This window comes from Physeter macrocephalus, chromosome 2 (assembly GCF_002837175.3).
Source record: "Physeter macrocephalus isolate SW-GA chromosome 2, ASM283717v5, whole genome shotgun sequence".
NCBI lineage: Eukaryota > Metazoa > Chordata > Mammalia > Artiodactyla > Physeteridae > Physeter > Physeter macrocephalus.
The window spans coordinates 18,179,187-18,192,605 of NC_041215.1; the positions used below are offsets into that span (position 1 = coordinate 18,179,187).

The 13,419-nt window shown below is 54.6% G+C and overlaps 2 protein-coding genes across 2 annotated transcripts in view; one reads left to right on the forward strand and one right to left on the reverse strand.

The window, feature by feature from the left end:
- The first annotated feature begins 878 nt into the window (after positions 1–878).
- On the forward strand, positions 879–3,940 carry TMED1 (transmembrane p24 trafficking protein 1). Its single transcript, XM_007107280.2, has 4 exons — positions 879–1,074; positions 1,771–1,868; positions 2,008–2,191; positions 2,923–3,940. Exons 1-4 carry the CDS (start codon positions 892–894, stop codon positions 3,139–3,141), a joined length of 684 nt encoding a protein of 227 aa, XP_007107342.1. The 5' UTR covers positions 879–891; the 3' UTR covers positions 3,142–3,940.
- A 397-nt stretch (positions 3,941–4,337) lies between these two features.
- Positions 4,338–13,419, reverse strand: part of DNM2 (dynamin 2) — a 46,159-nt gene continuing 37,077 nt past the window's right edge. The window contains exons 12-14 of the mRNA XM_028499617.1: positions 7,381–7,613; positions 6,041–6,295; positions 4,338–5,456 (exon numbers count right to left, since the gene is read on the reverse strand). Of these exons, the coding sequence (XP_028355418.1) occupies positions 5,387–5,456; positions 6,041–6,295; positions 7,381–7,613 (558 nt within the window). The 3' untranslated portion in view covers positions 4,338–5,386. The remainder of the gene's footprint in view (positions 5,457–6,040; positions 6,296–7,380; positions 7,614–13,419) is intronic.

The following is a 13,419-nucleotide window of genomic DNA, read 5'->3' on the forward strand; positions in this document are numbered from 1 at the left end:
AAAAGCGAGGCCCAGCAGAGTGATGCCTCAAGTAAAGCGTGAGGCGTGCTTTGAACTAGGCAACCTGCCTCCCAAACCCACACTCTCTTCTCCACTCTTCTCTTCTGACGCTAAGCACCTCGGCTGTCATCCTTCTTACCCTGGGTCACTTCAATCACTGTTTACCTTCTGGCCCTCGAGTTTGAGACCATTGGGGTGCAGGGCGGGGCCAAGCCGCCGTGCTAACTATATGCAAGAAATGCGGGGCGCTCACTATAGGCCAGGCCTCATCTCAATTCTCATCACCTCTAATTCACAAACGAGGAAACTGATAAAGTGACGGTTCTAAGGCGCCAAGGAATGAGCGGTTAGGCATCCGACCTGGGACCAAACTCACAGACCTGGCACAAGCTGCCCCCCACGTTAACATAAACGGGTCTCCGCCCACCCTAGCTGAGCCTTTTTAAACGAGCCCTACGGGTCGCGTGCAGGGCCATGCCCTGCCTCTATTTCCGATCCGCTACACCCAGGCTGGATCGCACAATCGTCGTCGCGCGCGGGGTACTCTGGGAAAACCGCAGGAAGGACCCGGCCGCCTCCAATACAGTTGTCTTAACTTTTGCCTGAGAAGAATGTACCATCGTGTCTTATTTTTGTACTTTTGCCCCCCCACCAGCATTTGAGACTAGAAGTGGAAGCTTTGCAAAGAAAAAGTCTGTAGAAAGTCGAGTGTTTTCAGGCGCATCAGGCATTCATTCGGGTATTCATCTCAGAGGGTCCTTCACTCCTGGCTCCGCGGGCTGCGGACAACGGGCAGAAGCGGCTGCCAATGAGCCCCGCCGAGTAGCAGAGGGGGCAGGGCTAACTCTTTAAAGGAACCGCGACCTATTAGCAGACCAGAGGGTGACCCGGATGATGGCGGCGGGCGCGGCCTTAGCCTGGGCCCTGTGGCTACTATTGCCGCCAGTGGGGGTGGGAGGGGCAGGGCCCCCGCCGATCCAGGACGGCGAGTTCACGTTCCTACTGCCTGCGGGGCGGAAGCAATGTTTCTATCAGTCCGCGCCGGCCAACGCAAGCCTTGAGACTGAGTACCAGGTAGAGGGTCCCGGGCCGTAGAGCGAGCGGAGCCAGGGAGAGAGGGCGTGGCCATACAGCCCAAGCAATGCATGCATTGAAGAGGGAAGGAGGAGGAGCCCGTGCGTAGGAGCGCGGGGGCGGAGCCAGGGAGAGCTAGGCGGAGGGGGCGGGGACAGCGCGTGGGAGCGGAAGGGATGGGAATAATGGAAGAAGGCGGGGCTAGAGTGGGGCAGCGGGGAGGCGGGGCCATCGGGAGAACGAGGGAGCCCTTCAGAAGGCAGGACCCTCGCGGGTGGGCGTGGCCAAAAGGGTTCGGTCGATTGCGGGAGTTGCAAGGCGAGACCGGTATGCTGTACAAGAGAGGGCCTGGCCAACCTGAGAATTTCTCGGGGGTTGGGCTAAGAGAAGAAGGCTGGGCTCCGTCATCTCATTTGGGGTGTGGCCAAGCCGGGACGTGGTCTCTCGGGGGGGCGTGACCAGATAAAAGAGCCGGTCCTGAGGCCATCAAATCAATGGGGGCGGAGTCAAGGCAAGGGGCGCGGCCAGAGGCACGGGAGAGGGGCGGGACTGGCTTGCAGGTGTAGGTGTCAGAGCTCAGGTAGGCCCCTGGTGGTGGTCGGTACGGGTCTGTGCGGGTCGGCCGAGCCCTGGCCTTCTCTGGCAGGTGCCCTTGGCCTACCCCTATCCCTCCACCCGCTCTTACCTGCCCCCCAGGTGATCGGAGGTGCTGGGCTGGACGTGGATTTCACTCTGGAGAGCCCTCAGGGAGTGCTGCTGGTCAGCGAGTCCCGCAAGGCAGACGGTGTGCACACGTGAGTTAAGTCCTGCTGGCTGCCCAGGTTCAGTTACAGCCCTGCCCCTCACCAGCGGCCTCGGGTTACCACCCTGCCTGCCTTGAAAAGTCTGGCTGGCCGGCCACTCAGGGTCATGTCTGTGTGTCTGTCTGCCCAGGGTGGAGCCCACGGAGGCCGGGGATTACAAGCTGTGCTTTGACAACTCCTTCAGCACCATCTCAGAGAAGCTGGTGTTCTTTGAACTCATCTTTGACAGCCTGCAGGATGATGAGGAGGTGGAGGGTTGGGCAGAGGCTGTGGAGCCCGAGGAGATGCTGGATGTCAAGATGGAGGACATCAAGGTGCGCCCAGGCCAAACTGGGGCCACTCCTCCCAGATCTCTGGCATTGGACCCTACCCTCTCACCTTGACTGGGGTCCACCTTGGCCTGACCCCGCCTTCCTACATATTGGTGCCCCCAACCTAGTAACAGTAGAACATTTCTAGGTGTAAACCTTGTTCTAAGGGCTTAAATAACTCATTAAATCTCCATAACCACCTTATATATAGGGAGTGTGCTCTAATTATCCCCTATTTTACAGTTGGGGAAACTGATGGCACAAGATGGCTAAGTAACTCTTCTAAGGCCCCACAGCCAGCAACTGACAGAGCCAATATTTGAACCCAAGCAGTCTGGCTTCACCTACTGCTATTTATTAATCACTAATATGTTCTTTATACTTAATTAGGCATTCAGGAATTTCCCCGGCAGTCCAGTGGTTAGGACTCCAAGCTTCCACTGCCAGGGGCCGGGGTTCGATCCCTGGTTGGGGAACCAAGGTCCCGCAAGCCATGCGGCACGGCCAAAAAAAAAAAAAAAAAAGGCATTCAATTCTCATGGCAACTCTGAGGTTTAATTCTGAGGAGGACATTGAGGCCCAGAGAGGTTATTTACTTGCTTATGGGATTTAGACTCAGGCAGCCTGGCCACTGAGTCTGTGCTCTCAGCTGTCTCCCCCTCTCCCCGCAGCCGTGAACTCTCACCCCATTCTGCAGGACAAAACCTTGACCTGCTTCTCCCTCTGTGCCGTAGGAGTCCATCGAGACCATGAGGATCCGGCTTGAGCGCAGCATCCAAGTGCTGACTCTGCTGCGGGCCTTTGAAGCACGTGACCGCAACCTGCAAGAGGGCAACCTGGAGCGGGTCAACTTCTGGTCGGCCGTGAACGTGGCCGTCTTGCTGCTCGTGGCCGTGCTGCAAGTCTGCACGCTCAAGCGCTTCTTTCAAGACAAGCGGCCCGTGCCTACGTAGCCGGCTGCCATGGAAGAACAGGCGAAAGGAAGAGCAGCAAGGCGCATGCGTGTGAGACGTGGTGGGGGGGGTCCCTCCCCCAGTTTAGTTTGCTAAGGGAGGGGAGGTTGTGCAGTTGGGGCCTGAGGTGTGGGGCCCCCCCGCATCTCCTCCCATCAGGGGCTGGGTAGGGAATACCAGTTGGCTTGCAGACATGGGCGCTCCAGGAGGGGTGGCTTAGCACCCGGAAATTGTGCATGGGGGGCACTGCAGCGTTCGAATGCAACCCTTGGGTTTTCTGGCCCTGCCTCTTTCCCCTACTGTAACGTGCCTTAGCCGGAGTCTTCCAGCCTGCACCAGCCCTACGCGGTGCAGACGGGGCCCAGGAAGCAAACTCCCCCTTCCCTTCCCCACTAGCCCTCCAAGCCAGGTCCCGGTAGGGAGGGGCTTGCTGCTGTGGGATGCCATGCCTTCCTTCTTCTCCTTGTGGCTCCACCTGAGGCCTGTGCTACTGCTGGGGGTGGCCTGCTCGTGCTAGGGGCCGGGAAGGAGACGTGGCCGCGGTGTTCTTGCGAGAACAGTCACTTTATTGACAGGAAGGGGCCCGGCCCCTCGGCCCAGCTGGGGGCAGGCTGGGTGTGAGGTCTGGTAACAGAACTCCAGGAGCGGGGCCTCCAAGACCACCCGCCCCTCCCGCTGTCCCTGCAGGGGCCCCAGACAGGGCTGAGGGGTGGCCTCAGCCAAAGCCTGCACAGGAGCCTCATGGAACAAAGGGCGGTCTGGCCTGGGCACCAGAGTCAATAAATTATGGTCAGAAAAATCACAGAGCCTGGTGATTGGGGCTCAGGGACACCAGCCGGGACAGACCTGCCCACAAGGGGGCAGCCAGGCAGGCGGGAGGGGTCTCCCACGAAGCTCAGAAGAAAGGTCGGGCAGGAGCCGATGGAGGTGGTCGCCTGGGCACAAGAGAAAAATCAGAAAGCAAAGTTTAACTGTGTCCCCGGCTGGGCTGGAAGGCCTGTGCCCCGAAGAGGGCGAAGGGGACCTCTGGGGAAAGTCCTCAGGAGACTGGGGGTGGGGAGGGGGCCTGACTGCGGCACCGTCTGGGGCGCAGGGCCAGGAGGCCCTCTCCCCTCAGTAACTGCGATGCCTGCCGCAGGCCCCCGTCCTGGCCTCTATTACCAGTGCCGTCTGGGGTGCAGGTGCGGGGACAGCCAGGCCCGTGTGTGTGTGGGTGTGTGAATGTCTGCTCCTACTCCTGAAGTGTTAAGGAAAGTAAAAGCTCTCCCCTCCAGAAGTGAACCCTCTCCCCAAGAGCAGTGCCGTTTGGGGTGCAGGTGGGAGGGGGAAGGGGGAAGGCCAGCAGCCCCCGTCCTCAGCCTGAAGGTCAACACAAAAGGCCCACACAGCAGCCACCAGAAGCGTCTTCCCTTTATTTTAGTTTATTAATAGGATACAGAGTGCAGGCACTTACAGTGGTCAAACCGAGCGAGCGAGGTCCGCTCACAGAGAGGCCACCTGGGCCCGACCCGTGGGGGAGCCCTGAGTGGGAGCCCAGAGGCCCCCGAAGCTTCCCCACCCACTCAGCCCTGAGCCCAGGCTGCCCCGGGGACCCAGGAGGAGGAGGCGGCCCAGGGAGGAGAGAGCGAGGTTGGCCGGGCCGAGTGTTCCGGACCTGGGAAAGGCACCTCCGGCAGCCGAGGCTGGGCCGTGCGGTTAATACGGCCAAGGAAGGAATATGTACAACTTGGGCGGGCGGGTAGCGCTGGGCCCACTGGGCCTGGCTCGCCGCTGGGAGCTCCCACTGCTGAGAAGCAGACACACTCCTTGTGCCCCAGCAAGGACTGGGGGTATGGACACCCTCGGTGCCGTTTCTAGAAGGCCTGGCCTACTCAGGCTTTCCTGGCCAGAGAAGCCCCTGGCTGAGCACCGCCACCCCAGCCTGGACCCCTCATTCAAGATGGCACTCAGGACACAGCTGCCTCCTCTGCTACCTGAGACCCCATCCCCCAAAGTGCAACACCCCGGCTCCCCTCGTCCTGGGGCTCCAGGGCCCCTCCATTCAGTGCTGTGTCCAGCTGGGGATGGGGGCCAGGCCAGCCCCTGACTGGGGCCAGGGTTAGGGAAGAGTCAGGGGCTGCCTGCAGGGAGCCTGGTCCCACGTGGGGACTGGAGGGCCAGGGGTGGCGGTGGATGGGCCCGGACCACTGAAGCTCCTGCACCGAGGGTCCTGCTCGAGGACCCCCGAGAACATGCCGCCCGCAGCCTAGTCGAGCAGGGATGGCTCGGCTGGGCGGATAATGGTGGGCCGGCTGGGCGCAGCAGGGGGTCTTCTGCTGCAAAGAGAATAGAGACAGAGGGGGAAGGGGAGAGGGCAGTGAGGCCGGAAGCAGGGCAAGGAGGAGGACCCAGGCCCCACCACCGCTGCCCCAGGCTGCTGCCCGAAGCCGGCTGCTCCTCTAAAGGCTGCTCGGGTGCTGGAAAGGAGTGTGCCAAGCCTGGACATCAGTACCCCCGCCATTACTCCCCTGCTCTGTGACCCTGGGAAAATGCCCCGCCCACCCTGGACCTCAGGTTACTCACAGGAGAAGTGGGGAGGAAAGACCGTGGCCTGCAGGGTGGGGAGAGGCAGGGCCGGGGCGGGCAGTGACTGACGTGCATATCCTCAGAAAGGGAACAGGTCAAAGCCGGAAGAAGGGGCCCCGTGGGAGGGGACCCAAGCTACGTGGTGGGCCCATTTGCTCACGAAGAGGACAGGCCTGGGAGCCTGGGAGTCACCCTGACTCCACCACTCTGAATTTGGCCTCTCTGAGTCTCAGTTTCCCCACCGGCCCAATGGGGATGCCACTGACTCCTCCGCTCCCTGCGGGGCGCGGGCTGGTGGCTCTAGGTGGCAGGCAGCGAGGGGGTCCAGCCTTACCTGGGCACTCCGGGGGGGATGCCGGGTGGAATCCGAGCTGGCCGAGATGGGATCTGAGGCGGGGCTGAGAAGGGGTCATTGTTGGCAAACACACTGGGGTGGGGTCCGGGCCGGGATGGGATGGGGGGCGCTGAGAAGGAGGCTGCTGCCCCCACCGGCACAGGAATCAGGGGGGGCCCCGGGGTGGGGCCCCTCACTGCTGGGGGCCGGCCTGGGGGGTGCATGCTGGACACAGGCCGGCGCTGCGGAGTGGGGCTGTGGAGGAAGGAGAGGGTGTGAGCTGAAGATGGGGGGTGGCGGCACTGGCCGCATCCGTGTGGCCACGGAAGCCCGAGGCAGGGCATGGGGTGCTGGCCACGGCGGCCTCCTCTGTAACATGGGCTGGCACCAGCTACCACCCAGCCAGATGCAGGTGAGTGCCCGGTCCTGGGCGTGGGGCAGCGCAGATACACTGGGCCCCTCCGTCCAGCCCCAAGACCTGAGCCAGGGCGCAGCACCTGTCTTCAGCTGCGAAGGGCTCCTGCTTCCCTCTGGCCTCGTTCTCTTGGGCATTCCCCTCTCACTGGCCCCACTCGGGCCTCCCCCGCTCCTCCAATCCCCCCGCTATAGCCAAAGATCCTTTCAGAGCCCAGCCCTGCCCTTCAGATCAGGTCCAAATGCCTCCAGAGGCTACAAGGCCCACAGGCCTCTGTCCCAGGTGCCCCCCCCTGCCCAAGGCTCCCCTCTGGGGCCAAGCACTTGATGCCCCTCAGGCTGGTTGCTGTGCCCTCTCCCCGAGGAACTCCAAGGCTCCCCAAGGGCTCAGTAGGGCTGGCACCTCCTGAGATTTCCCTGACCAATCCTCTCTCCCCCCACTATCTGTCCTGTCACTGGTTAGATGTCCCCGCCCGATGCTCTGACTTGCCCATGCCAGGGACTTATTTCCATCTCAGCTCCAGGGTGGACAGGGCGGGGGATGCTGGTTACACCCTCCACGTGTCCCTCCGGTTCCCCCCGACCCGCCATTCTCAGCTATGCTCTGTGCCCCAGGAGGCTCACCCCTATGGCCGGGGTTGCCCAGGTCCCTTGCCCTCTCTGGCTTGTTTGGGGCTTAACCAATGGAAGGCACCGGGAGACAGGCGGGCCTTTCACCCTCTGTCTCCAGTCCCTTCAGGCCTAGGCGGGGAGGCAGTCCCACACTGTGGCCGGCCCTGGGCGCTGAGCCATCCGTGGTCGGGGCCCCTGCACCCTGCCCACCCATGGGTTGGGCCCTGATGGACGCATGGGGGTGTGGCGGGGGTGGAGCTGGGATCCCACAGGCAGCAGCCTCTGCAGCCTGCAGGCAACCAGGCCTCGCAGACCTGTGGCTGCTGGTGCTCTGGAGCCAGGTGTCATCAACGGGCGGGGGCACGGGCGTGGACACCGTGCTGGTGCTGATGTCCCCGATGATGCCAAGTGCCTCCTTGAGCGCGTGGTACATGCGCAGCATGTCGTCCCGCCGCTGGGCCTGGTCAGCCGACTCCTCCATGAGGCTGCTCTGGTCCGCCGATGAGTACAGGTAGGCCAGCAGCTCGTGGTGGATGAAGGCCTTCGTCTGAGGGCAAGGGTTGGAGAGGTCAGGGCTTCCCACCACACCAGCCAAGAACTCAGCCAGCCTTACGAATGGCCAGAAGAGCATCCAGCATGCTGGGCGGGGCTTCGTCTTTCACCTGACTGCAGAACATGGGAGATACTTCCAAGGAGGTGAGATTTAAACTCAGTTGTCTCCCGAGTCCCTCAGGGGTGCCTGCAAGTATTCTTCCAACCCATTTCATCAGATTCTTGTGAAACTTATTCCTAGAATCTTATCTTTTTTTTTTTTTTTTTTTCCTTCCACATGGCTTGTGAGACCTTGGTCCCCCGACCAGGTATTGAACCCGGGTCCCTGGCAGTGAAAACGCGGAGTCCTAACCACTAGAATGCCAGGGAATTCCCGAATCTTATCTCTTTTATTGCTATCTTTTCTCCCATTATATCTTTTTCGGGGGGCCGCATCGGGTCTTCGTCGCCGTGCGTGGGCTTTTCTCTAGTTGCGGCGAGCAAGGGCTACGCTTTGTTGAGGTGCGCGGGCTTCTCACTGCAGTGGCTTCTCTAATGGAGCATGGGCTCTAGTAGTTGTGGCTCGCGGGCTCTAGAGAGCAGGCTCAGAAGTTGTGACGCATGGGCTTAGTTGCTCCGGAGCATGTGGGATCTTCCCGGACCGAGGCTTGAACCAACGTCCCCTGCATTGGCAGGCGGATTCTTATCCACTGTGCCACCAGGGAAGTCCCTCAGTTACTTTTCTTGGGATTTCTAAGTATACACGTTCATGTTTACATACGAACAGTTTTTCCTATTCTTTTTGATGGTCACAGCTTTAAATTATTTTTCTTGGGACTTCCCTGGTGGCGCAGTGGTTAAGAATCCGCCTGCCAATGCAGGGGACATGGGTTCAAGCCCTGGTCCGGGAAGATCCCACATGCCACGGGGCAACTAAACCCATGTGCCATGACTACTGAGCCTGCGCTCTAGAGCCTGCGAGCCACAACTACTGAAGCCCGCGCGCCTGGAGCCTGTGCTCGGCAACAAGAGAAGCCACCGCAATGAGAAGCACGTGCACCGCAACAAACAGCAGCCCCCACTCGCCGCAACTAGAGAAAGCCCACGCGCAGCAACAAAGACCCAACGCAGCCAAAAATAAATAAATTAAATTAATTTTAAAAAATGGATGTTGATCGCTAATTATAAGAGAAGTGAAAATTAAGACTACAATGAAGTATACCTCACACCAGTCAGAATGGCCATCATCAAAACGTCTACAAATAATAAATGCTGAAGAGAGTGTGGAGAAAAAGAACCCTCCTACACTGTGGGTGGGAATGTAAATTGGTGCAGCCACTATGGAAAACAGTATGGAAGTTCCTTAAAAAACTAAAAATGGAATTACCATATGACCCAGCAATCGCACTCCTGGGCTTATGCCCAGACAAAACTATAACTGGAAAAGATACATGCACCCCTATGTTCACAGCAGCACTATTTACAATAGCCAAGACATGGAAGCAACCTAAGTGCCCATGGAGAAATGAATGGATAAAGAAGATGTGGTGTATATATACAATGGAATACTACTCAGCCATAAAGAAGAATGGATATGATATCACTTATATGTGGAATCTAAAATATGATACAAATGAATTCATTTATAAAACAGAAACAGACTCATAGACACAGAAAACAAACTTATGGTTACCAAAGGGGAAAGGGTGGAGGGATGGATAAATTAGGAGTTTGGGATTAGCAGATACAAACTACTATATATAAAATAAACAACAATGTTCTACTGTATACTGCAGGGAACTATATTAAATATGCTATAATAAACTATAATGGAAAAGAACATGAAAAAAATACATATATGGATGGATGAATTTTCTCGAACTTTCAACATGTACAAAGATGACAGTGCTGGATAGTTTTTCATTTGCAAACCACGTAAATGCACTAGCTAGTCAAACATTTAAATTCTGAAAAATGAGTAAAAGGGAAAATAAAATATAACCTAAAGATACAGTGAAAACTCCTTTGTCCACTCTGGCCTCCTTAGGCACCCTGAGTTCTCCCTCTAGGGAGCATCTGGTCACTAGGTCCTTGTACAAACTTCCAGATTTCTAGGCATATTATAGATAAACAGATAATTTCCCTTCCGTTTTTACACAAATGGAGCCTTTCTGATCATTCTGTTATGCTCTTTACCTTTTCTGTTTTAATAAAGTTATTATAGACCTGGAAATAGTTCTCATCCTTTTGTCTTTTGGTATTTTTTGCAATAGATTGGATATTTATTTAACGGATTCTAAGAAATGGATAGAGATTTCTAATCTTTGGCCACTATAAAACACGCTGAAAAGAATAACCATGTACGTGCTCAATTTGCATGTTGGCAAACGTCTCTGTGGGAGAAATCCCTGCAAGGAGAACTGCTGGGTCAAAGCATACATCAATTTAAAAGTTCATAGCTGCAGCAAATCCCATCTATACGTGAACAAGGTACTAGGACACCCGTGAAAACAATGACCACCACTGAAGAAGAGACTGGGAAGAATGGAGTGAAAAGGAAGGGACATGGGATTTTTGCTTTAGACTCTGTCATATTTCGAGGTTTTTTGTTTTGTTTTATTTTGTTTTTTGCTGTACGCGGGCCTCTCACTGTTGTGGCCTCTCCCCGTTGCGGAGCACAGGCTCAGCGGCCACGGCTCACGGGCCCAGCCGCTTCGCGGCATGTGGGATCTTCCCGGACTGGGGCACGAACCCGCGTCCCCTGTATCGGCAGGCGGACTCTCAACCACTGCGCCGCCAGGGAAGCCCTAGAGGTTCTATATAGTCACAACATAAACTGAACCTGGGTTATATAGCTTTCTGAGTGCCTAGTGCTGAGCCCAAGGCCTGAGCCCGCCCAGCAGCCTGGAGCAGGAGACATCAGTACAGCTGCATTCCACTGAAGAGAAGCCTGATACCCTGAGAGGTTCAGGAGCCCCGGGGGTAGCAGGTAACGCCCTGGGGTGAAGGCAGGCTGGGCTGCAGGCCACCAGGAGGCCACAGTTGGGGACAGACTCAGCCTGGGTTTGAATCCCACCCCTCACTCTTCTGAGTGACTTGGGTCAGGCTTCTTGACCTCTCTGGGCCTCTGTTTTCCTGTCTATAAAATGGGGATGATAGCAGGCCCTCTCCCAGGGTTACTGTAAGGCTGGAAAACTTTAGAGAAAGTGCACAAGCATGGTGGTAGCTTCAATGACCCGATTAAACGGGAGTGTGCGCCCCGTGTGTCTGTACCTTCCCATTTCCCAAGAGAGGCTGGGGATCCTGACTGTGATGTTTAAAAGGTGGTGAGACTCACTCTCATTTCTGATTTTTTTTTTTTTTTTTTTTTTTTTTTTTTTTTTTTTGGTTACGCGGCCCTCTCCCTTTTGTGGACAAGAGAAGCCACCGCAATGAGAAGCACGTGCACCGCAACAAACAGCAGCCCCCACTCGCCGCAACTAGAGAAAGCCCACGCGCAGCAACAAAGACCCAACGCAGCCAAAAATAAATAAATTAAATTAATTAATTTTAAAAAATGGATGTTGATCGCTAATTATAAGAGAAGTGAAAATTAAGACTACAATGAAGTATACCTCACACCAGTCAGAATGGCCATCATCAAAACGTCTACAAATAATAAATGCTGAAGAGAGTGTGGAGAAAAAGAACCCTCCTACACTGTGGGTGGGAATGTAAATTGGTGCAGCCACTATGGAAAACAGTATGGAAGTTCCTTAAAAAACTAAAAATGGAATTACCATATGACCCAGCAATCGCACTCCTGGGCTTATGCCCAGACAAAACTATAACTGGAAAAGATACATGCACCCCTATGTTCACAGCAGCACTATTTACAATAGCCAAGACATGGAAGCAACCTAAGTGCCCATGGAGAAATGAATGGATAAAGAAGATGTGGTGTATATATACAATGGAATACTACTCAGCCATAAAGAAGAATGGATATGATATCACTTATATGTGGAATCTAAAATATGATACAAATGAATTCATTTATAAAACAGAAACAGACTCATAGACACAGAAAACAAACTTATGGTTACCAAAGGGGAAAGGGTGGAGGGATGCATAAATTAGGAGTTTGGGATTAGCAGATACAAACTACTATATATAAAATAAACAACAATGTTCTACTGTATACTGCAGGGAACTATATTAAATATGCTATAATAAACTATAATGGAAAAGAACATGAAAAAAATACATATATGGATGGATGAATTTTCTCGAACTTTCAACATGTACAAAGATGACAGTGCTGGATAGTTTTTCATTTGCAAACCACGTAAATGCACTAGCTAGTCAAACATTTAAATTCTGAAAAATGAGTAAAAGGGAAAATAAAATATAACCTAAAGATACAGTGAAAACTCCTTTGTCCACTCTGGCCTCCTTAGGCACCCTGAGTTCTCCCTCTAGGGAGCATCTGGTCACTAGGTCCTTGTACAAACTTCCAGATTTCTAGGCATATTATAGATAAACAGATAATTTCCCTTCCGTTTTTACACAAATGGAGCCTTTCTGATCATTCTGTTATGCTCTTTACCTTTTCTGTTTTAATAAAGTTATTATAGACCTGGAAATAGTTCTCATCCTTTTGTCTTTTGGTATTTTTTGCAATAGATTGGATATTTATTTAACGGATTCTAAGAAATGGATAGAGATTTCTAATCTTTGGCCACTATAAAACACGCTGAAAAGAATAACCATGTACGTGCTCAATTTGCATGTTGGCAAACGTCTCTGTGGGAGAAATCCCTGCAAGGAGAACTGCTGGGTCAAAGCATACATCAATTTAAAAGTTCATAGCTGCAGCAAATCCCATCTATACGTGAACAAGGTACTAGGACACCCGTGAAAACAATGACCACCACTGAAGAAGAGACTGGGAAGAATGGAGTGAAAAGGAAGGGACATGGGATTTTTGCTTTAGACTCTGTCATATTTCGAGGTTTTTTGTTTTGTTTTATTTTGTTTTTTGCTGTACGCGGGCCTCTCACTGTTGTGGCCTCTCCCCGTTGCGGAGCACAGGCTCAGCGGCCACGGCTCACGGGCCCAGCCGCTTCGCGGCATGTGGGATCTTCCCGGACTGGGGCACGAACCCGCGTCCCCTGTATCGGCAGGCGGACTCTCAACCACTGCGCCGCCAGGGAAGCCCTAGAGGTTCTATATAGTCACAACATAAACTGAACCTGGGTTATATAGCTTTCTGAGTGCCTAGTGCTGAGCCCAAGGCCTGAGCCCGCCCAGCAGCCTGGAGCAGGAGACATCAGTACAGCTGCATTCCACTGAAGAGAAGCCTGATACCCTGAGAGGTTCAGGAGCCCCGGGGGTAGCAGGTAACGCCCTGGGGTGAAGGCAGGCTGGGCTGCAGGCCACCAGGAGGCCACAGTTGGGGACAGACTCAGCCTGGGTTTGAATCCCACCCCTCACTCTTCTGAGTGACTTGGGTCAGGCTTCTTGACCTCTCTGGGCCTCTGTTTTCCTGTCTATAAAATGGGGATGATAGCAGGCCCTCTCCCAGGGTTACTGTAAGGCTGGAAAACTTTAGAGAAAGTGCACAAGCATGGTGGTAGCTTCAATGACCCGATTAAACGGGAGTGTGCGCCCCGTGTGTCTGTACCTTCCCATTTCCCAAGAGAGGCTGGGGATCCTGACTGTGATGTTTAAAAGGTGGTGAGACTCACTCTCATTTCTGATTTTTTTTTTTTTTTTTTTTTTTTTTTTTTTTTTTTGCGTTACGCGGGCCTCTCACTGTTGTGGCCTCTCCCGCTGCGGGG

Excerpts from the sequence above, each read along its gene's own strand:
- TMED1 (XM_007107280.2), top strand. The coding sequence starts at position 892 with ATGATGGCGGCGGGCGCGGCCTTAGCCTGGGCCCTGTGGCTACTATTG. Across the intron at positions 1,075-1,770 it reads GCCTTGAGACTGAGTACCAG|GTGATCGGAGGTGCTGGGCT; the intron begins GTAGAGGGTCCC and ends CCTGCCCCCCAG. Across the intron at positions 2,192-2,922 it reads TCAAGATGGAGGACATCAAG|GAGTCCATCGAGACCATGAG; the intron begins GTGCGCCCAGGC and ends TCTGTGCCGTAG.